General features: G+C 46.7%; 1 protein-coding gene across 9 annotated transcripts in view; it reads left to right on the forward strand.

Annotated features, from left to right (window-relative positions):
• PTPRT (protein tyrosine phosphatase receptor type T) overlaps positions 1-24579 on the forward strand; it is a gene marked incomplete at both ends in the record, with an annotated part of 1075443 nt that overhangs the window by 982980 nt on the left and 67884 nt on the right. For 6 of the 9 annotated variants that reach the window (XM_081292389.1, XM_081292384.1, XM_081292383.1 and 3 more), the window contains one exon: positions 7765-7955. In XM_081292389.1, coding sequence (XP_081148515.1) covers positions 7765-7955 — 191 coding nt within the window. The remainder of the gene's footprint in view (positions 1-7764; positions 7956-24579) is intronic. The other 3 variants (XM_081292391.1, XM_081292387.1, XM_081292390.1) reach the window with 1 other exon arrangement.

The raw sequence follows: 24579 nt of genomic DNA on the forward strand, positions 1-24579 counted from the left end.
GAAGAATTTGTTTGTGAACATAGCTTCTCCTTTGGTTGGGGCATATATATTTATAATTGTTATGTCTTGTTGTGTGTGGTTCCCTTGAGCAGTATGAAATGTTCTTCTTTATCCCTTTTGATTAACTTTGGCTTGAAGTGGACTTTATTTGATATGAGAATGGAAACCCCTGCTTGATTCTGCAGTCCATGTGAGTGGTATGATTTTTACTAACCTTTTACCTGCAGTCTGTGTATGTCTTTTCCTATCAGATGCGTCTCCTGGAGGCAGCGTATCATTGGGTGTTGTTGTTTTTTTTAAATCCAATCTGCTAGCCTGTGTCTTTTGATTGGTGAGTTTGGGTCATTAACATTCAGACTTATTATTGAGACATGGTTTGTATTCCCAGACATCTTTGTTTATTTTTGTTATTTAATTTGACTTGTTTTCTTCTTTGATTAGTTTTTCCTTTAGGGTACTATCTCCCTCTGCTGATTTTCATTATTGTTTTTTGTTTCCTCTTCATGGAATATTTAGCCAAGCATGTTTTGCAGTGCTGATTTTCTAGCTATAAATTCCATTAACTTTTGTTTATCATGGAAGGTTTTTATTTCATTATCAAATCTAAAGCTTAATTTTGCTGAATACAAGATTCTTGGTTGGCATTCTTTTCTTTCAGAGCTTGATATATATTGTTCCAGGATCTTATAACTTTCAGGGTCTGTGTTGAAAAATATGCCATTATCCTAATTGGTTTCCCCCTATACATAATCTGATTCCTTTATCTCATGGCTTTTAATATGCTTTCCTTATTATGTATGTTGGGCATTTTCATTATAATGTGCCTTGGTGTGGATTGGTTGTGATTTTGAACATGGGTCTTTTTAAAATCCAATCTGCCAGTCTATATCTTTTGATTGATGAGTTTAGGCCATTAATATTCAGGGTTATTATTGGGACTTGATTTGTATTCCCAGTCATTTTTGTTTATTTTTGGAATTTAACTTGACTTGGTTTCTCCCTTGATTGGCCTATAGAACTCACAAGAAAATGTGTTCCTGCATCCGAATACTTAAGGCTACTTCAACTAAAAACATACCACTGGGCCCACACTGAGAACTAATTTAGTGTAGATTCTCCCTTTGCTGAGTTTCATTGTTGTTTTTCATTTCCTCCTCATGGAATATTTGCCAAGAATGTTATGTAGTGCAGGCTTTCTTGCTGTAAATGTTTTTAGTGTTTCTTTATCATGAAATTTTTTATTTCATTCTCAAATCTGAAGCTTAATTTTTCTGGATATGAGATTCTTGGTTGGCATCATTTTCTTTCAGAGCTTGGTGTATGTTTTTTCAGGATCTCCTTGCTTTGAGGGTCTGGTTTGAAAAATCTACTGAGATCCGAATTGGTCTTCCCCTGTATGTAATCTGATTTATCTCTTTTGTGGCCTTTAACATTCTCTCCTTATTCTGTATGCTAAGCATTTTTATTATAATGTGTCTTGGTGTAGACATGTTGTAATTTTGTATATTTGGTGTCCTGTAAGCCTCTTGTGTTTGATTTTTCCAATTCATAAAATTCTTCATACTTGGGAAATTTTCTGACACTATTTCATTGAAGAGATTGTGCATTCCTTTAGTTTGAATCTCTGTGCCTTCCTATATCCCAATAAATCTTAGATTTGGTCTTTTGATGTTATCCCATAATTCTTGGATGTTCTGTTCATGGTTTCTAACCATCTTCACTATGTGGTCAATTTCATTTTCAAAATTGTGTATTCTGTCTTCATTATCTGAGGTCCTGATTTCTAAGTGATCTAGTCTGTTGGTGATGCTTTCTATTGAGTTTTTTATTTGGTTTATTGTTTCTTTCAATTCAAGGATTGTTTGTTTTTGTTTTGTTTTTCAGAATCTGTATCTCTTTCTTGAAGTAATCTTTTGCTACCTGTATTTGCTCTCTTATTTCTTTGTTGGAGTAATCAGTTTTTGCCTGTATTTTCTCACTTAGGTCATTCTTTAATTCCCAGATCATTTTAATTATGTACATTCTGAACTCCTTCCCTGACATTTCATCATTTGTGCTATCTATGGATTCTATTCTTGGTTTGTTTGGTGCACTTTCCTCCCTTGTTTTTAATGATGTCTATGTGTCTTCCTCTCTTGCCATGTAGATCTGAGGTATTGCAGCTTCAACCCTATTGTCTTATAGTGTCCCTACATGCTACCAATACTTCACCTTTAAGAGGGATATCAATATTACTTCCCCCAACGTAACCAACATGCAGCCATATTGGTTATGCAGTCAATTAGCTTCTATTTTGGCATTTATAGATTTGTTGGTGTGTACAGAAATGATGAATTTGGTTGTCTTCTACCATATAGTCAGTAGGTTTGCATAATGATTTACAGTTTCTAATTCTAATGGTGGGAGGAATAGGCTGTGATGTTTATGAGGTAGGATATAAAAATATAGTTATTATACTATATGTCTAGTGAAAAGGTAATCAAAAGAAGTTTGCTGTTAGCAGGAGAAACAAGATAGAAGCTACCCCATGCAAGGCTCCCTCAGCAACAGGATGATGACTGTTAGTACCCCAAGTAGAGATACCTCTGGTGCAACCAGTCCCACAGCGTCCTTGGTGACATTTTACCAGGTCCTGACTATTGTCCCTAGATGGAAGCAGTGATGTCCCACTTTGGTGGCAGTGGCAGTATCAAACCTATAGGTACCTTGATGTTGGGCTGTGGAGCCACACTTGGATGAAAAGGAAACGAAAGTGCAGGTGCAGTGGACCTCTCCGTGTGTGCACAGTGTGCTGGGCTGGGGACTCTTAATTTAGAGTTAATTTGAGCTCTAAATTATCCCTTTTTAGAACTGGCTCTGAATAAGTCTGTGTGCACCTACATCATCCTATATGGCCACCATTTGTCACCTGTGTCTTCTGAGCCTTGGGGATATGACTAGTCTGAACAGAAATGCTCTCTATGCTTAAAATACACATTGGATTTCAAAAGCCTTTTCATGAATAAGGAATATAAAATACAGCATTCATAATTTTATATTGATTGTATGTTGAAATATTATTTTGGACATATTGTATTAAATAAAATGTATTGGAATTAATTTACATGTTCTTTTCAACTCACTTCATGTTGCCACAAGAACATTTCGAACTACATACGTGGCTTGCATCGCATATCCACAGGCAGTGCTGCTGTCAACGTCTCTGTCCCACTGTCTGACCCCAGAGCTCCATCTCATTCTCTGTCCCTCTCCCTACATCTGTGCTACGAGTGCAGGGGCCACACACCACAGGTGGATATTTCAACTGAAATGAATTAAAATCGAACAAAATGTAAAATTCAGTCCTTTCGTCACGTTTGCCACACTTCAGATGCCTACCACAGAGAAGGGGCACAGACACTTCCATCATCACAGGAAGCTCTGTCAGACGGTGCTGCTCTAGGTTGTGCAGAGAGATGGCGAGAGGCACAGAGGTGGACCATGAATACCTGAAGCTTGGGCAGGGTTTCCACGGTGCAGGATGCTGTGGCACTTCATCCTGCTATCTCCCAAGATACCTTTGTCAGCCTGTTTATGCATGACTTATCTCCCCTCTCCACCTTGGAGGGCTGTGGCATGCTTATCTCTCCTGGAACACACCTTCCTCCCCCTGCCCATGTGTAAACATCTCCTAACATGGTGCTCTGTACAATACAGGTGCTCAGGATGCGTTTGTTAACCAGGCAGAGTGGCAATTCCTAGCAAATGGCTGGTAGCAGGGGGCTATCAGAGAAAGGAGAGGGTGTCAAAGCCAGGTTCCTAAGGAAGAAGGAAGAGAAGCTAGCTGAGAAAAAGACCGTGGTGACCCCAAATCTCAATCTGGTCACCAGAATCCCCCTGGCCCACCCCACAATCTCCTCCCAGGCAGTCACAAGACTTACTGCAGGGGAATTCACAGGCTTAGGCAGTAGCCATACAAAGAGCGCAAAAGAAATCCAAAATATTATTATGTGATAAATAAACACGCAAGACCCATAAACGGGAAGCATGAAAATGAAGGGTCTGGTGAGGGGGGGAAAAAATGAAAAATGTCCTCTCCCTGGGCCAGCTGGTTTGAGTTACGTTTTATGAGCATCTTGAGAATTCCAGCGCCCTTGTTGAATTAGCGGCAGAAGCGCACATTAGTTTTAAGGCTCCCTCTCGAATAGGAACATCATAACGTTTTTTAATTGGGCCTGATAAAAACGTAGCATTACTTGTAGGTTCCTGAGAGAAGTGAATTGTGAAATTGGGTTTTCATTAAACCTAATGATGGAAAATTAAGTATAGAGTGGCTGGTGAAATGGGCTGTGATAAAAGGCATCACTTGTGCATTATCAGAGGTTAATAAGGGAATAGGTGAGCTAAGATACATTGGAGAAGGGAGTCCAACGAGTTGAATTAATAAACCTTGAAAATCCCTTGGTTCCGAGTCTTCATAGCGTCATTAGCACTGGCATTCACATTATTACAAATGTTACGGCAACACAAGTTGTTACATTTCAAACAGCATTTATTTTCCATTCCAGCGTTGGTTTTGCTGACACCAAGTTTACAGTCTGTCTAGCAATGTGTTTAGGGAAAATATCCATATTGATAGCTATTGGGTTTTGGAAACATTTAGCATCTTGCAAAAATTGCCAGGTGCCCATGCCTAGGAAGCCTGCCTCTGCCGGGCAGCCAGTCTCCTGTGCAGCCCACGCCCCAGGACCTGGGGGATGAGTTTCAAGCTCAGGCTCGCCTTCCCTCTGCATCCCCAACCTCATCACACCTTCGTGGGTGTGATATTCACTGGAAGCACATCTTAGATCCATGACAGCTAGGACACCTACGAGAAAAAGTGTGAGTCTTTAAAGAAAGGGGTTTTTCTTCCAGCCCTTTAACGGCTTCACACTGGCTTCTGGAGTCCACGTGTTCACCGTGTTTCTGGCTCTGCCTTCGCGTGGTCTCTTACAGCATTGCCAGCGGCTTGAAATCCATTATCAACCTCTGCTCCTACCTCTTGTGTCCACCTCTCAGGCCCTGTACACCCACTTCAGATGGTCCTGCTCATCGTTTTCCCTATGAGACCATCAAGCCCTGAGGCTGGACTCTTTATCTCTGTCTGCATCGACTCTGCCCACCAGCCCTTGGCACAGAGTGGCTTCTCATGAAGTCTGACTGGTGCTCATGAGGTTGCAAAGGAAAAGGGAAGCATCCCCATATTTTCCAAGCATCACATTTAAGCAATGCCAGTGAAGATGTGTCTACCTACTACCTAAAATCCCAGGAGAAAAAGTAAGCAGTGCAGCCAGGGAGGTTTTGCTAATGTCTCACCTAGGCCCTTCTTTGTGTGTAAACTTGTGTCCTCAAGATCTTTGTGTTGGCACACCAGGGTTGATTGGGCTGAACTCATAGGGCCAGCTTCTTTTTTTTTTTTCTTTTTAATACAGAGGGGTGTTTAACCCCTGCCATGCCCTAGGCCTCTTTTTTATTTTTATTTTGAGACAGGGTCTCGCTAAGTTGCTGAAGGCCTCACTCAGTTGCTGAGGCTAACCTTGAACCTACAATCCTGCCGCCTTAGCCTCCTGAGCCACTGGGATTACAGGTGTGCACACATCAAGCCTGGTGCAAAGGGCCAGCTTTACCTTGGTCGTGTTTACTGGCCACATTAAATCAGGGAGCTTGAGAGATCACACTAGGCTCATGGTAACACCACCTACTTATTATTAGGTATGACCCAATTGATATCTCAAGCTCAGACCAATCAAATGAGTAGCCCCTCCTCCCTGGAGAGTTAATAGGAGGGGACAGGCAGAGGGATGGGAAGATGAGAAATGCATTCCCCACTCCATCCCCAGATGTAGGTGAAGCCTGAGGGTGGCAAACCACTCTCTGTCGCCCAGGACGGAGGGATTCCCAGAATACTGGGATTTCAGGGCTAAAACTAGAAAGTATTAAGCAAATGGGGACCAGCTGGTGACCCTGCAGGCCACACAATCCCCTCCACCACCCCTTCCTTACCAGGAGCAGCTTGCTGGAGTGAACGTCCACACAGTCTGTGTCTGATGGGTCATTGTGACATGACAGGCAAAGCTGAGGGAACACGGCTTTTGATGAGACAAATGGCAGAAAATCAGGAGTACAAGCTTAGCTTCCCAGGGACTGCGTGGGGCCCAGGCCTCGGGGATGGCCATGCCGGTGCCTCACAGTGACTGGAAACATCTGGGTGAGACACATGACGGCCACGTCTGGCAGCTCTCACTTCATGCACACCTCAAATGGGAAGGCCCCGGGCAGAGACTGTCCATGTGTGAGAGGAGCTGGCGGGACCCAGCCTCGATGGTTATGGGGAAGATGAACTGAAAGGCTGGCAGGGCTGCCTGGAGAGAAGCTGGGGGGGCCAGAAACTGCATGCAAGGGAACAGAGGAATTCAAACCCAGCCTGAGCAGGCATCGTTTGGAGAGTGATCCCACTAACAGGTGGTAGTTACAGCAACTCATTGGGTGTAAAGATTCTTATGGGAGGGGGTAGAACTCGTATCAAGGAGAGGTTTTAGGAAGGACATGAGGCATAGGATCTAGGTAGGAGGGAGCAGCTGGCAGGACTAAGGAAGAGGTTCAGCTGCCTTCCCTGCAAGGTGATCGGGGACATTCATGGACCAGCAGTGTTAAGGGGGAAATTAGATGATAGGAAGATGGTGGTTGCTGTTGCAGAGCCTATAGCTGGAGTGTCAGGGACACTACTAGCTCCTGGGGGTCCAAGACTGTCTCCAATTCCTCTCAGGGTACAGTCCAGAGTGGGGCATGTTGCATCAGAAAAGAGGAAACCTAACTTGCTGGCTGCTACCCGCTTCCCGGTCTTGGAGCCGCACACATGTGGCTAAGATGGCACCTGGCGATCATCCAGAAGGCGTTACCGTGGGTTGTGACAAAAAATCAGAACACCCCTAGAATAGGCTCAGAACCCTTCCGCCCTCATGGACAGCTCGTGTCACCCATTACTGCCTGTAGGATGGGTGTACACGTGAACTCTCCGCCCTGCTGACCTTTATCCTGATTGGCTCCTGTATATTATATTAGCTGTGTGTGTTTTCTCAATAAACGAGCTCCTGCTTTGACTGGTCTCCCTGATGTGTCTGATTGTCCAACGGCGAGGGAGGGCTGGGTGCGGTTGGTCAGTCGGCCCTCTCCTTTCTTGGCTCAATCTGGTCGGGGCGAGCTCTCCCCATCTCCCCCCGACACCAGAGGAAACTAGCTAGTAGAGAAATCAGGGCACAGGGAAGAAGGAGAAAGGTGCATATGGCAGCCGTGGGGAACTGTCCCAGCCCACCCTCACCATCCTGGGGGAGACACAACCCGTGGCCCCTGTCTGCAGGCACCAGAGGCTCTCCTCACCTGCAGGTAGGCATCGAAGGTAGGCACCCTGCTTCCTAAACAGAAGAGTACCCCAATATTTTGGCTTGGCCAAAGCCCATTCTGACACCTAGAGGAAGATCTCATACCAGAAGGGATGACAGGCAACCTGGAACTCTGTCTTCCCTCTATCCAGATGCACCCTTGCAGTTGGCGTGAACCACGGTAGCCGTGTGCGTTAGTTCATTTGTTGTTTTAGGTTATGAGTCTCCCCCACAGCCTGCATCTCCTGAGCAGTCGAGTCCCCAGTTAGGTCCCTTTGTCCCCCTCAGGCCACACCAGGGGAAGCAGGGAGGACAGAGAACAATGTCCCCAAGTGGTGATGGCCTGCTCCCCGTCTTCTCTTTGAAGCAGATGGCAGCCGTGGGGAGCTGTCCCAGCCCACCCTCACCATCCAGACTCACCCCTACCGGACCTGTGACCCCGTGGAGATGAGCTACCCCAGGGACCAGTTCCAGCCCGCCATCCGGGTGGCCGACCTGCTGCAGCACATCACCCAGATGAAGAGAGGCCAGGGCTACGGGTTCAAGGAGGAATATGAGGTAAGAGACCAGCCTGAGGGGAGACTTCCGGTGGCTCACAGGCTGACCTGGGTGCTAAAGCCTTGCTTCTGGAAGTGTGGGCCCCACCAGCAGCAGCAGCCCTCGGGACCATGGTGGAAAGGCTGCAGCCTGTTAGGAGAGGTGTTAAATTTGAAAAGCGCTGTGCTAAGAGATCCTGATATCTCCTTCCACTTTCCTTTTTCATTCTCTCTTGCTCTCTCTCTCTCTCACTCTCATAAGCCAATTAGCTATAACATGTCTACACTTCCGAGTCACACCTTTCATATAAAGATACAATGCTTTAAGCCTCCTTCCCACATGTTGTATAAAAGCCAGCAGATCTCTCCTGCCGGTGATTTCTGGCATGCCTGTTGCCCCAGTCACCTCTTGCCCAGTGTCCATGCTCCTGTGCTGACCTCCCTACTCCCAGCTGAAGTGAAGCCTCACCTCTGGTGACTGCTGTCACCTCCTCTCCACCCCTGCATTAGGCACCCCTTTCCTTGCTCCCAAAGCATCTCTAACACCAAGGACTTGCACGCAGGTGGGGCTCGTTATTGCAGCTTGGGGAATAACACACAAGGGCTGCCGCAAAGTGCAGCAAGTGTCTCTGGTTCTTCTAAGTTCCTTAGCCATTACTTGCCGCAGTCTGGCTGGGCACAAATCACGAGCCACTCAAGCAGGAACAAACTTTATTTCTGAACTCCACCAGCACACTCCACACACGCTCCCCGGGAACCTCTCTCTAACGCCACCCACGTGGCTCCTCGAGGCACACACCACACCAACTGGAAATCCCTCCTCCGGACCTTCCCCAACCAATGCGAACCCTCTAGGAATCCCAGCGAGAACTCCAAAGTAGCTTGAGAACTCCAAAGCAGCAGCGAGGAGGCAACAAGAGCCGCCCCATTGCCCGACAGTAAAGGTCAAATATACAATACAATCAATCCAGCATCACAGCAATTATATATAACTTAACTCAAATCATCAACTCAATGGTTCGCTGGCCTCACCTTTCTTTTTTTTTTTTTCTTTTATTGGTTTATTTCTTTTTTTTTTAATTTTTTATTGATTATTTAAAGCATTACATAGCTCATGATATATCATCTTTCATACATTAGACTCACCTTTCAAACATTCCCTCTGGCAAATGCCAGGTGTCATTCTGACCAGCCGAGGCTCTCAACAATCACTTCACTGGAACTTTCTATCAGTTTGTGGCCTGACAGGTCTCTATCCACTCTTCAAACCACCATCTCCCCAGCATCCAAAGAAAGACTCCCACATTTTCTTTATCATGCAGAACAAGTTAGCTTTCTTTGTCTCCTTCCCATTTGACCTTGCCCATTAGACCTCACCTTCCATAAACAGAAAGTAAAACAAAACAGAAGGAAAACCTCATTAAGATGTTTTCCTGAACCAAAGAGCAGCTCATTCCCCAAGAGGGATTCTTCACCTCCCCTGCTGCTGGGGGAATCCAGCTGCATCCAGCTTTGAAAACAAGCCTTTCTTCCTTCACTCATCTTTCTTCTCTCTCCCTCTCCTCCTTCCGTCTCAATCCCTTGAGCATCTTCTGTGGGCCAAGCTCTGAGTCAGAGATGACCTCATTTTTTTTTCTTGTTTGCTTGCTTTTTCTTTTCTTCCTTTTCTTTCTCTTTCCTTCCTCTCTTCTTTTTTCTCTTTTCTTTCTTTTTGTTTCTTTCTTTCTTTTTTTGTTATTCACATGCAGCGTGTGTGTGTCCCAGATATGTTCAGTTCAGTTTCTCTGGGTGCAGTGAACACTCATTGGCTCAAACTCCACACATTCGGCATTCTTGATAATGCAGACTAAGTTTATCTCTCGGGCTATATTCAGAGAAAGAGCTTACAAAGCAATATTTCTGAAGTCATGTGAGGTCATGAAATTGAGCTGAAATTGGAGTCCAGACAGCTGGATTCTAATACAGTAAACTGTGTGATCTTAGCATATCATTTTGCTATCTGACTTTCAAAATTCTTTATGGGTTGAATGAAGAGTTTGGATAAGGTGATTCCTAAGGACCTGTCTGCTCCTAAAACTTTATGAGAATATAAAACATGGTGGCAAGGGACACGTTTGACATATTTATGAGAACAAAAACATTTATGTCAATGATGTGAGTAATTACCAGCTTGGGAGAACCAGCAGTTAATTTCAAATATGGTCTAAGTAAGATAACATTTTTTATATACTCAGTATACAAGTTTCGGAAGATTGTTAGAATAAGAGTTGAAGGAGATGATCTCATCACCTCCCATTCCTAGGTCTTGTTTCCCAGAGAGATGAATGCCCCGACCTTCATGTTGAAATAAGGAATCCGCCTGTGCACATTTATACACATGTATGCAAATCTCTTTATTGAGTCAATGTCAGGAAGATGCTGTGTTGTTTGCAGAGACTTATTCAATGTTATGATGGTGTGGCAAGTCATTTGTCATATTAATTCATCTTAAAGTTTCAAATAGTACTAAGGAAGATACGTGGTTTCTCAGAACAGAGTTTACCCAGGTAAAGGCTAAGAAACACATATTCTGTACAAATCATATTTGTAATCTAAATTTTGATAACAGAAATACAAATGCACTTGAGTACTTGGGTACATTTCTTTTCAGAATGTTAATTTTTTCCTTTTTTTCTTCATTTGTTTATTTTTTATTGGTACATTGTAATTATACCCAACAGTGGGATTCATTATGCCATATTTGCATGTGCACATAACATAATTTGATCTCATTCTCAGAATGTTTTTTAAAAGCACCTATCTCTGTGGGGTAGATTGCCTTTCAAAAAATCTCTTCTTTACTTACCCCTCTTCACATTTTCACAACTTTCTAGCACAGAAATGAACTTCTCTTACCGTGAAGCGAACAATACGTATTGTTTCATCATTTGAACCTCAACCCAAATTATCTCTAAGGAGTCTACCCTTGCCCTCAATTAGTTCAAATTATATTAATCAGCCTACTAGAATGCCTAGCTTCTAGTTAACTGCGTTTTCTGAGTAACTGAGTGTTAGTTGGAAACTTCACTTAATGAACCTGTGCTAGTTTCTACACTGTGAAAGTTCACGTTGTTGGAGTTCGGCTGGGTTTTGCTCTGACTATAAAGGTTCCCGTGATATCTAGGATTTATCCTGAGCACGAGTCACAGATCTGTATGGAGACTCAGCATCCTGTTATAGATAAAAGACTCCCAGGCTGCCAGCGTGGCTCTCGTACTGACCTGCTCAGTGTAGTCTGTGGCTTTCCACTGACCCATCCTGCTCTGTTTTTCTGTACAAATGAGTGGGTTTGACAAGTTGACATCTTAGGCACCTCCCAGCTTCTGTGAGCTGTGTCTTCTAAAATTTAATTCAGTGGCATGATCACTTACACATTTGTTTGATAAATATTTACTATCTCCAAGGACCATTCTGCATATTTGCCATATGATGGTGAACAAAGAAAACATCCATGCCCTCACGAAGCTGATATTATTTTCCAAGGGAATTAGGAAATAACCACGAATTTTAAAAATATGTATATTAGAGAATGTAGTGTGTTAGCGAAAAAATACCACTTGGTGTGTTACAAACTTCTCAAACTGAGCAAATAAAATAATTGATTTATTGCAGTCATTGGTTGTATGGGTTAGGAATTTAGACAGCAGAATCTGTCTCCAATCTGTAATGTCAGATCCTTGACTGGGAAGGCTCCAAGGCTGGGGGGCTGAAATCTTCCAAAAGTGTCCTCCTCATTCCCAGGCTGATGTAGGCCACTGGAATATTTACACATGGCCCCTTCAGGTGGCTGGGGCTTCCTGACAGCATGGTAGCCTCACCATAGGTGGACTTTAACATGATGGCTCATAGCTAGAATGGAGCCTCCCAGCTGACAAGGTTAAAAAATGCAACACGTTTTGTGACTTAGACTTGAACTTGGCACTGCACCATTCCTAGCACATTCTATCTACTTGTAAGCAAGTAGAGACTTCCTCCATTCTAGGAGAGGGGAACCAGACTCCATCTCTTGATGAGAAGAGCTGGTGGCCAGATTCTAGAAGAAGATACAAAATAGAAGATGTTGGAAAATATGATCGCTGCATAACACAGCCTGACACAGCTACCATGGGAAAAGAAAGAGCAGAGAAAGAAAGGGACACAGTGTGCCCCAGGAACACCAAGTGAAGGAGGTCCCACTGCTCAACGGGGCGGAAGGGCAGCCCTTAATGAGATGATGGTGGAAGCCAGATAAGAGTTCCAGGTCATGCCTGGCCTGCAGGAGCAGAAGCCAAGAGGCGGGGCTGGCAGGAGTAGAGGAAGCAAGGTAAAGGCAATAGAAAATTAAACTGAAATAAAGAGGCCTCTGCTGCCATCGTGCATTAGAAGCCTTCGTAAAGACTTGGGCTTTTACTCTGAGTGGAATGGAAAGACTCTGCAGAGTTTCAGAGCTAATGATCTGACTTTCCGTTGAAAGACTTTTCTAACCACCCTGTTGAGAACAGGGCAGGGGGGGAAGCAAGGATAAAAACAGGGAGGCCAATGGCCAGGTCACTGCAGTGACCCAGGTAGAGACCACAGTGACATGGGCCAGGCACGGCGGAGGGCTGGCAAACAACAGCTGGAGTCTGCGTCTATGTTAAAGATAGAGCCAACAAGATTTCCTAACACAGGGCACGTGAGTCAAAGAGCCTAGAGTGGCTCCAGAGCTGGTGCCTGAGCCACTGGAAGGCGGACTTGCCATCAACAGAGATGGAAAACTTCAGTGGCACAGAGTTGGAGCCATCAGGAGCTCAGTGTGAACCGAGCTTGCAGTGTAGACTAAATGCCTTAGTGTAGACCACAGGAGTTGGCTATGTGGGTTTGGAATTGGGAAGGAAGCCTGGCTGGAGAGCAAATTTTGGGAATCCTTGGCATACTGATAATATTAAAGTCACATGACAGGATGAGGTCACCATGCATGTAAAAAGGACCAAGGGACAAACTTTTCAGAATTTCAACTTTAAGGAAGATGCACTGTATGGGGGGGGGGGGGGCGGGTTCTAGAAACAGGAAATGCAAGAAGCAGAGGCCTCGCCTGCTGGGGAACTTGGAGCCTGCTCTCAGAAGCAGGCACATAAACTGATGGTTTTAATTTCTTGAGAAAATACCATGATAGAGGTCTAGCCAGGATTAGATGACTGTGGAGGGGTAGGTGCATTAGGCCTAACAGGAAGGTAGATAGGCAGAGACTTTCTGGAAGACACAGAGCCTCAACCAAAGCTCAAAAAATAAGAATAACCAAAGAAAGAAAGGAAGGATTTTCAGGGCAGAGGAACTAGAACAAGCTACAACATGAGCATGTGTGCAGCGGGTTGAGGTAGGAGAATCTGAAACTGCTTGATGTATGAGATTTGGTAGGGAGCGTGGAGGGAGAGGGGGCCAAAGTGGTTAGCAGGGGCCGCCTGAGGGGCTAGGGGAGCATTTGGCAGGCTCAGGAATTTGGGTTTTATTCTGGGAGCCACAGGGGCCATAGAAGGGAGCAAGATTTTAAAAGAAGATTTGCATTTTCAATCTGTTGGAGATCAGGGCAGAGATACCCGAGGCAGGTAGGCAGCCAGGACAGTAATTCAAGGAAAAGATAGGACTGTCCACAGCAGGAGACTGGGCTCAGAGCCCAGACAAGCCCACACACACTCTCTGCATGTAGCACCATAAAATCAGCTTGTTCTCTTTGGCATGAAAACTTGAGTGTCTCGATATATATTTTAAGTTCAACTGTTTGAATTAATACATGATTCGTCCTGAATTGAGAATCAAAATGCCTGGATTCGAGTTCTGTTGCTTTCATTGAGTTTCTGGTTGATCTAAGGGAGGGTCACTTCCAGTATCTGGGCCTCAGTTCTGTATTTACAAATGAGGTTAAGGGGTCCAGGTGATCCAGAGATCCCTTCTGTCAATGACATCCTAAGAATCTAAAGAGGAATCTATTGGCCAGGCCAGTAGGGTTCTAGCCCTACTCTCGGGCTAGAACCCACATGGTCAAATCTCAAGTTCTAGCCACTGTGATTGTCTGAGGTCTTTAGGCTCCTAAGAACTCTAGGAGACCTAAGTAAGGCAAATCAACTTCACCTGCCTGAGGATCTGGGTCTTGGTCAGGAGTTTTTGGTCTTGACTGGATATCGGAATCACTGGGCAGGAAGTTTTAAAAACACCGAAGCCCAGGCCACATTTCAGGCTAATTAAATCAAAACCACTAGGCCTGAGACCCAGGGATCAGTGTTCTCTAAGCTCTCCAGTTGATTACCACATGCTCTTAAAAGTTGAGAGCCACTGGTTTAAGGACACGCATGCAGTCCCCAGCATGTGCCGCGTCAGTGTCCACAGAACTATCGTCTGGCCTGCTCTACTTACTGACCCTCAGATCCACCCTGGATGATGGATCCCAGCCACATTCAAGTCCAGGGGCATGATGTGATCTAAACTCTTGCCCATCTTACTTCTCCCAGCCCCAAATATCCCCCACCTTTCCCGGTTACAAAACCCGCACCCTCTGTGTGTCACCCCATGCTCACAGATGTGGGCCGGAGAACGGGGTTGTCTGGGGGCCCTGTGAGCCCAACCATCTTGGTGAGAAGAGCAGCAGGTTTGGGAAAGATGAGGTAGAACAGGAAGAGGTGACTTCATGATAAAGAGGAGGAAGGAAGCATGTTAATCCCAGTCCAACGCGGACAGCCTATCATCGTAATGAATGGAACGAGCCCAGTCGGGCGGCCAGAAGGTGTCTGGTTATTATAGCTCCATTAGGACTATTTAAGGCAACAAGGAACAGCTGTGAGGAATATGATGCCGCCTAATGAAGAGCAAACATTTGTTCACTTTCCAGCTCTGGGCGGACACGCCATGTGGATGGCTGTGGAGGGGCGAGGCTGCCATCTTGCTCTTGGATGTCTGTGGATGATGGCGGCAGGCAGCCTCCTGATGGGGCATAACCTTGCAGATGCACCCCCTTCTCTGCCCAGAGGTGCCTGAGCAGGGGCAGAGAACTCCCCTGCTTCCCCCCTCCACATTCTTTCTTCTCCATCGGTAATGGAGTCAAGGAGCATGCCCCTGCAGGTGACCCCACAGGGATTACGGTCCAGTTCTCAATTTGCAGAAGAGAGTGGTTCTGGGAGGAGCGTGAGAAATTGGTGGCAGGTGCCCAAATCATGAATGGGAAAATCATGGCTGTTCTTCAACCCTGGAAACTCATAATGACCAAAATGGAAGACCCGGGCTCCATCTGCTCATTTTCTTTCACCTCTCCTGGATTAAATAAGAAGAAAATGGGCCTTCTTCAGAGAGTGGCCAAAAAGCATCCGTAACCCACGTGGTTTCAGGCTAGGGAAAGAGCTCCCGTGGGAGACACAGTGAACTCAGGCCTCTCCTCTTAGCTGATCTTCATCATGCTACTTCTAATCCTGTTAAAAGTCCAGCAGACAGGACCTTCCCTATTTAAAACAGGAACCTGAGTGGGCAATTTTCAAGGGATGTCATAGGGGAACCCTTGACCATGAGACTACACGGTTCTCCACCCTCTCCTGAGATTCTGAGTGGCCTTGGGCAAGACTCTCTGTCTCTTCTGGGGCTCAGTTTCATCCTCTCTGAACTACTTGTTAGCATGGACTTTTGAAGCCTGATGGTATATGCTTCACTTTAAGCACTCACCTGGCCAGAAACATTAATTAAGTACCTATTGTGTACCTTACACTATTCTAGTCACTCAAGTAGCTAAGAAAACAGACTTTCCTTTAAAGGAAGCACGTGACCTCACTGTACTACGTAATTCAGGAACAAAACTCTAGTTAAAATTCCGTAGAGACGCACAGATGAGGGAATAGGCAGGTGGTGGTCGTTGCTTATTTTCGCTTTGAGTCCCTCCTTATTGTCAAGATCATCCAAAGCTTCACAGAAGATAAGACAACTGAGTTGAAGACAAGAAGGGAATGAGGCAGAGGGAGAGCGCGTGAGCAGAGAGAGGAGGGCACACGCACGGACCTCGGGAGCATGGAAAAGTGAAATGCTGCAGCCAGGGCTGGCAAGGGTATCAGTGAAAAGGGATGGAGTTAGAGAGAAAAGTGGGACTCTTACACCCCTTGCCGCGTCCCGGAGCAGAGTTAACAAGGTCGTCTTCGTGACCTCTGACAATCCATACCTCTGATCCCTGGACAATTTCAAGTTTAATAAGAGGTGTGGGCCCAGAAATAGCCACACGGAATTTCACGCATCCCACACGGACTGGCGGTAATGAGCAGAAACCTATGCTGGGGAGACCACCTAGATCCTGGGCTCTGAGCTTCAAGGGACACAGGACCCTCGTGTGAGCTTCCCCCGTAAGCTTGAAAGCAGGGATAGTCTTACTCATTTCTCTTCCCTGAAGCACCAGGGAAATAGCAGATAAATATGAAATGTTAATTGAGTTATAAAGGGCTGGTGAGAAACTTTTAAGTGATTAGGAAGAGGTCCATCCAAAATGCAAATCACAACCCCAGTGAGCTCTCTCCTCACTCCAATTAGAAGGACTGTTATCTAAAAGGCAATAAAATGACAAATGCCAGAAGAAGAGACAGAAAAATGAGGAACTCTCGTACACCGTTGGTGGAAACGCAAATTGGTGCAGCCATTGTGTAAAATAGTATGGAGGCTCTTCAAAAAACTAGAAATAGAACTACCACACGATCCAGCTCTCCTACTACTGGGTATGTATCCAAGAAACTGGAATCAGTGTATTGAAGAGACATCTGTACTCACATTCTTACTGCAGCACTGTTTGCAATAGCCAAGATAAGGAACCAACCTTGGTGTCCATGAATTGACGAGCGGGTAAAGAAAATGTGGTACATATGTTCAGTGGAATACTACTCATCCATGCAAAGTGAAAGAGTCATTTGCAGTAATAAGGATGAAACTGAAGAACACTAGGTTCAATTAAATAATTCAGGCACAGAAAGATAAATACCACAGATTCTCACTGGTATGTGGAATCCAAAAAGTTGATATTGAAGATGTAGAGAATAGAACAGTGGTGATCAGAGCCTTGGCAAAGGCTTGGGGGAGGGAGGGATGGGCAATGGGCACAGGGTGCAGTTAGCTAGGAAGAATAATTTCCAACATTCCCTAGCACAGCAGGATAACTAGAGTCGACAGCAATTAATCATATATCTAACAGCCAGTGGAGAGGATTTTGACTATTCCCAGCACAAAGAAATGATAGGTCTGAGGTGATAGATATTGCAATGACCCTGATCTGATTATGAAACATTGTATCCGTGTGTGTTGAATGTCACACTGTATCCCATAAGCAGGTACCTTGTCAATGGATAATAAAATACATTTTAGAAAAGAACAATTCTATCCAGAGAAAGGCAACATCTCTTGAAGAAAGAGACCAACCCAGAAAGACTCCCGCTCTCCCTTTACCCTGTGGGTTGAGTCTCCCGAGTGGAGATCAGACTCCAAGCTGTTGCCAGACACCAAGCCATAGGCTTGCCGATGCGAGGTAGGGCCTGAGCCTCTGCATTCTACCAAATTCTCTAAGAAATCTGGTTGCCTACCAAAGTTTGAGGATCACTGGCCAAAAAAACTATCATTTACAAGTAACCTGTTGGCTTTTCAGTGGGACTTTTGAAGGCTGCATTGTGGCTCCAAACACCGACATGCACTCAACGGTTCTGCCTCTATCTGAGCCCTGTCACAGACAAATACCCCCATCTTGCCGCAATCTGATTTTCTACTTAGCTTCACCAGCCGAACTCATAAATTACTGTCTATTTAGTGACATGGTACGCAATAATATTTGCTCTCCTGATGCCACTCAGAGTAGAAGCCATTAGTCATCCTCTCCTGCCTTCTCTGCCCACATTTATAATCCCTAAGGCATGCATGTGCTTTTCAGGACAGAAGGTATCATTTGTGGCGAGCCTGGCCTCTGCCAAGGCCATTCTAACTCATACAGCACATTGGAGTGAAATAGCCGAAGGTGCACTTGTCTCCAGGAACCGGACTGTCACTTTCCAGAGAATGTTTGTGATATATATTGATATCTACAATGAATGCCAGGTACAGAGTGCTTCCTTAGATATGGTGTCCTTGAATTGGCCACAACCTATACAGCTGTCCATGGTGGCCCTTACCATCTACCATGACCACAGACTCCAGCAAATATGGTTGTTGAATGATCTCATGGACCTCTATTGAGAGCACACCTTAGATTCCCAACAGATCACGAAACTCTCTTCCTCTTCACGGATATTATGTCTATAGATACATCTACGATGTTCCTATACCTAGAGTAGCCAACTTGTCCCAGTTTCCCCTGAATGATCCAGTTTTAAAATTGAAAGTTCTGCACCCCAGGAACCACTTTAGTCTGAGACAAACCAAGATGGACATGGCAGAGTTCCAACTTTGCTCTTGGGACAATAAACTGGACATTTCATTTCAATGGGTACAGAGTACCCTCTGGAGTAGTCCACAAACACTCAAGGTCACACCCTTGGGAAGGCATGGGACAGAAGAGTCTCTGAACACCTACAGTGTGCCTCTGCCTGGTGCCTGGGCACTATCTCAGATAATCAGTAATCATCACACAATTCTACAGGTTGTGTTATCTTTTCATTTTTTAATATTTATTTAAAATTTATTTTTAAGGGGTGCACCATGACATGGGTTTGAACAAAGGCACAGAATCCTGTGAACACCAACGTGATCAGGATACCTAAGTGTTCCATCAACCAGAGAAGTTCCTCTTGCCACCCTGGTGGAGTTTAACCCCTCCCCACCCCTCACCTGAAGGGTGTATTGTTCTCTAAGGTGTTTTCAGAAAAATTCACTGAGACCTAGAGTGGTAAAACGATTTGCAGTAAAAATATCCGAACACTGCAGTCTGCTTGCCTTCTGCAAAGCCCTGCCTGTCCCCTGATTCATGGGTGTAGTTAGTGTGCAAGAAGTATTTTTTGACAAGAAAAATGAATGACAGTCCTGGGTACGGGGAGACTCCTTGGTGAAGACTCTGGAGTCTCACCTGCACAGAGTACAGCAGTGGACAGAGGCAGGGAAAATCCTGGTGGGCTGGATGGCTCACAGAGGAGATCAGCCCTCATGGTGCCCTGAAGCATCTGCCCAGAACTGCCTGATCAGCAATCCCCGGGCCTGGTTTTGCTGCACCCCGGGGCATATCACATCCAATTATCTCCACGGAGGCAGTCGAGCCGGGGGAGAGAAGGGAGGCTCCGTAGCTGACAGGGCCTGCTGCAGATAGTGGGGCAGACAGGTAAGCGAAGTGGACAGGCATGCCTTGGCCTCAGAGTGGAGGGGAGCTCTTCTTGGAAGCCCTGTGTTCTGACGTCTCGCCATGCGGGTCACTACTCAGAAAGGCTTAGCTCCAGAGAAGGAGACCCTCTTCACTCGGCAGGGCCAACCCAACAGGTGGGAGGACCCAGCCAAGAGGACTTGGGGGGTACCCTCAGTTCTAGCTAGGAATCCAGGTCCTACGTGGGGAGAAGGAGGCGGGTCACCCAGACCAGTGGACTGAGTCAGCTCTGTGGGAGTAAGAAGCCTGTGGCTTGTGGTCACGGCCCCTGAGCCTCCCACTAGCTCAGGGAGCCTGAGCTTTGTGGCCGGGAGCGTGGGTTGGAGCCTCAGGGTGTCACTCTGCTGTAGGCACCAGGTGATCACTCCATCCTAAAATCCATGAGGCTTGTCCACGAGGATGACGGGAGGCCTCCAGGGACAAGCGTTCCCAGCCCTGTATCGTGAAGCTGGTGCTGGCTCGGCCGTCTTTAAAATGCCTCCAGAGCTCTTCCACTGACTTAAAGTAACACTCGGGTTCCGGCCTTTGGTCTGGGAGACCTGGACTGAGCACCCTACCCATCTCTCAATCCACATTCTGTGTCCCCCACCCCCTCATCTCTGCTCTGGGGAGTCCCCCTTCAAGTTCTAGAACACAATGACCTCCCTCCCTCCCGGGGGCTCTGCACCTGCTGCTTCCTCCGCCTGAGATGTTCCTTCCCAGCCCTTGCCACGCCAGCTGGCTCCTGCTCATCCTTCAGTTTTCAGCTCAATGCACCAGCCACACAGCAGCAGGAACACACCTGGGGTTGGGCAGGTTGGGGGTGTTACTTGTGCAGTGAGTTCCTCAGGGAACTGAGGGCATCTGAGGAAAAAGATGTCACAAAGGACCCATAGGAAGCCAGGTGCCGTGGCGCGTGCCTGTAATCCTAGCAGCTCAGGAGGCTGAGGCAGGAGGATCCTGAGTTCAAAGCCAGCCTCAGCAATGGTGAGGTGCTAAGCAACTCAGTGAGATCCTGTCTCTGAATAAAATACAAAATAGGGCTGGGGGTGTGGCTCAGTGGTTGAGTGCCTCTGAGTCCAATCCCTGGCATCCCGCCCCCAACAAAAGGAATAAAGGACCCATAGGACAGGGGCTGTGATGAGTGATGTGCAAGAGAGTTTGAGAATGCGAGGCGCCATTCCAGAATGGACACCACAGGAAGTGGCGTGGTCAGGCATCCTAATATTAACTGTGGGAAGGGAGGCCGACTGGCAAAGACGCACTGGGCACTCACATCAGCCAGCGTGGGGTGGGGGGGAAGCCTGGTAATATTTTGGATTGGACAGTGCTCACATGGCTGTTCTTGTTGAGCCATGACCACAGAATGTTCTTGCTTTCCTCTCCCTCTATTTGATCTCTGAGCCACTCATCTCAGGCTGGTGTTCTATGACACTGTGATCAGCACAGAGCACCAAGACCCAGCTCTGAGTGCGAGACCAGCTCCCCAGGGGCAGGGGCTGGTTTTCTTCTCCTCAGATATCACGTGTGTGTGTGTGTGTGTGTGTGTGTGTGTGTGTGTGGTGATGGGGACTGAACCCAGGGCCTAGTGCATGGAGGCAGGCACTCTACCAACTGACCTCTATCCCCAGCCCTCAGATCTCACTTTTTTAAGGAATCCTGCCTATGCCACCCTGTTCGAGTAGCCCCTGGCCCTGTCTGCCCTGGCACCCTGCTCCCTGCCTCCACAGCACCCATGGCAAACAATGATCTGTGCGTTTGCTCCTCCCAGGGTTGGAACAAATCCTAGATTATGTCTGTCACATCCACCTGCCATTGTCCCTAGACCTCACCCAGCCCTGGTGGCATCGGTCAGGTGGTCTCTGTGGGAGAAAGGAGCACAGTGAGAGCCGCAGGGTTGGGTGTTGCTGGGCAGGTCATTTCCTGCCTCTGGACCCCACTTTGCAGACCTATAAAGGAGCTCAGATTTTTCTCGAAAGGCCCTTCCAAATCTGACTTTTGGGGATTCTGTGAATACTGGAACTCAGCTTTCCAGGGACAAGGACATCCCCAAATGCACCTTTTGGACTAAAAAAACAGAGTGACCGCCTTAGGAAAGCAACGCTGGAGGGTAGGAAACACTTCTGCACTTGGAGAGAAAAGTAAAAATAGCACTCGCTGAGGAGGAAGGGATGAGAGAAGGAGAGAGGAGACTGATAATGGATGAGTATAATGAGGTGGCAATTTTGGTTTCAAAAGAATGTGATTAGCTCCTAATGACTGCCACCATTCCCTGGTCAATCTACTGTAACTAGCCACTAATGTAAAAATAATGCCCCTGGCTCACTCACTTTGAAGATGGAGATGAGTCTTCCTTTCCTACTTTCACCCCCTCAGATTCTTTTTCCTTGAAGAGATTATCCCCTATTAGGTTGACGCTCCCTAGGAAGGGAGATAGATGTGTGATCAAAGCCTGCCAATTAGGGGTCATTACCAAGGCCCCCTGGGCGGCTCCATCAGGCACTGCCTCTTTGCCTCTGTCAACATATCACAGTCCCCAGGCCCCCTGGGTCCCCTTCAGCCCCCAGGACGGGGAGATAGGGGCTCCTGGGCTGTGTCAGGGGGTGGCTGCATGCCTGCTGGGGTGTGTCCCAGAGGGCATGGCCTTGATGTTCAGAGGATCATCCAAGGATTCTGGGTGTAGCAGGAGGGACTTCATCCAATCTCTTCAGTATCACAGAACAGAGGGTCCATGCTTGTTCTGTGAGGCCTCATGGGGCACAGGAAGGCAAAGTAAAGAAATTGGGGCCATGCTCTGCTCAAAAGAGAGGCAGGAGACTTTGGGAGGTGGTGAGCCTTCTGCCACTCCGGGTGTCCAAGGGATAGATGCTGTGCATCAACTTATCGGATGCCTGAAAGGCACGTAGACAGGAACACAGAGAGATGATTTCCAAGGTCACATGAACCTGTGAGATTCCAGGATCTCTACCTAATTATTTCATTCATTCATTCATTCCAAATGGATCCTTTGAGCACATATAAATTGCAAAGCCAGCATTGGGTCCTGGAGATTTGATCATGAATAAGATTCTTTCCCAGGAGAAGCCCATGACCAGGTTGGGAGACATGCATTTAGATGATTCGATGCAAAGATATCCACCTAATAACAGAAGGAGACAACTCGAGCTGGGGGGATGCCGTGAGGAAGGATGAACAGTTTTCACAAAGGAGAAGATGCTTGCACTGAATTTTGAAGGATACGTAGGAGTTTGCCAGACAGATTCAGGTAGAGAAAGCATGCATCAAGTCACAGAAGAGCTTGTCTTAACCCAGAAGAATGGAAACCAGAAAGGTAACACTGTACACAAGCCCTGGTCTTCCCACAGGAATGGTTGGGATACCTCGTAATCGAACCATCAAAATAAGGGCAAAAAGTGGGACTGGAGGCACCCTTGGGGTGAAGGTATAAAAGACTTGTTATCGAAGAGTTTGGATTTTATCCTGAAGACAATAACAAGGGAGTCACTGAGTTCTATTCACATTTTGGAAAGATCTCTCTGATTACAGTGGAGGGTGGCTTGGAGGGGACAAAAGCCAGCGAAACCAAAGAGGAGACTCATGTAAAGTATTTCTCCAGGGAAATTAACCATTTGCAAGAACTGTGGCTGCACGTTAGAATTACTTGGGGAACTGTAAACACCATCCACCTGAGCCTTTCTTCCCTGTCCACCTGGGGTAAGGCCTTGACCTTGGGAGTCTGAAGGTCTCCCTGAGTAATTCTACTATGCAGCCATCAAGAGATCTTAAGGTCACTGTAATGCAAACCCTGGCATATACTGGGTACACAGAACAATGGTTTGTATTTTTCCCCCCAAGATATTAGTATGGAAAAACCAGAGCCTGCCGCCCTTGGCTTTACACCGTTCTGGGGGAATGTGTCGGGATGAACAGTCAGTTTTTATCACAGAGACAGGGAATGCATCAGCTCGAACATCAAGAAACCCGGTGCTGCCACTAAGGCTGGCACACAGCAGTAAACCTGGCAAGTCACCTGAGGGGAGTTGGAGCCACCTGGTTGGGGTGAGAGAAGAAGGCCAGGGGCTAGAATCCGAGTTCCAGGAGTTAGGTGCAGGAGCAAGAAGCGTTTGTGGTCTAGAGATATCCTAAGCCAACGGCAAGAGGGGTGCAAGGTAGCAGTCTTTTTAAATGAAGAGCCAGAGGAGGAGGAGGAGGAGGAGGAGAAAGGAGAGGAGAGTAATTAATAATAAGTGATAAGCGCTGCACGTGGAAGGCAAACCCTGTCCTCTCTCCAGAACACTTTATCACACCCAGATGTAGATGTTCGAATCTTGGCAACAGAGACTTACCATCTGGCTTGTTACAGAAAAAGCTTGCAACCCCTGCTCTAGAAAAAGACCTCCCCAGCTTGTCTTAACCCAGAAGCATGGAAACAAGAAGGGTAGCACTGTACACAAGCCCTGGTCTTCCCACAGGAGTGGCCCTGCCTGCTCCTAGCATGGCCCTCTGCATTGCTATATTCCTTGCTTAAGATGAGCCTACCGAGAAGTAGATGGGCAAAGACCAGGCTGGTGTGTTCCCAAGTGACGGTCTGCTCCCAGCACTGCTAACAGAAACTGTGCAGGCTGAAGCAGTTGCCAATCTCATCTCAGAAGCAATGCAGAGGCCAAGAGCAGGACATTCAGTCTGTTCCACCCAAGGCAGGGTGGACACAGTAGTCAGAGCATGGCCTGACCTTCATGCTGCTGTGGGTTTTCTAAAGCTGTTCCCACTCTCTCCTGCACCCAACCTCCCTCTCCATAAAACAACTGGCCGCAGCCCTGCACCTCCGCACCTCCCCTTTATTCCAGACCACTTGGCTCATAATTCTGCTAAGTCATCCCAGGGGTTCGTCCGCTTGTCTGTTCGTCCGCTGTGGCTGCCACCCTCTTAAACTAATGGACGGCTCCTATCTCCTCTCTCCCGCTAAGCTCTGGACCTCTGTGTCCAGCTTTCTACTCAACACCTCAACCCTGGCAGCCATGATTAGTATGTTATTAATTTGAGCTTGTTAGAACGTACACAGCCCTCAGTGCCGGGACTGCCCTAAGCACTTTATGGACCCAAAGCTTGAGACTTCATTCCTGCCTCACAATCCCATTTCCCTCCCAGGTTTCTCCAGGTCAGTAAGTGACATCTTCTCCGCTCAGTTCTGTAACCTGACATTCAAGGGACCAGCCTTCCTTCCCCTTTCCTGCACACTCCCTGGCTATAGTGGATGCGCTGGGGCCCCCTCCATGTCCCCTCTAGATGCACCATTCCCATGCACACCTCCCTGATGGCTTCC

This window comes from Spermophilus citellus, assembly GCF_964194105.1.
Source record: "Spermophilus citellus genome assembly, chromosome: 4".
Taxonomy (NCBI): domain Eukaryota; kingdom Metazoa; phylum Chordata; class Mammalia; order Rodentia; family Sciuridae; genus Spermophilus; species Spermophilus citellus.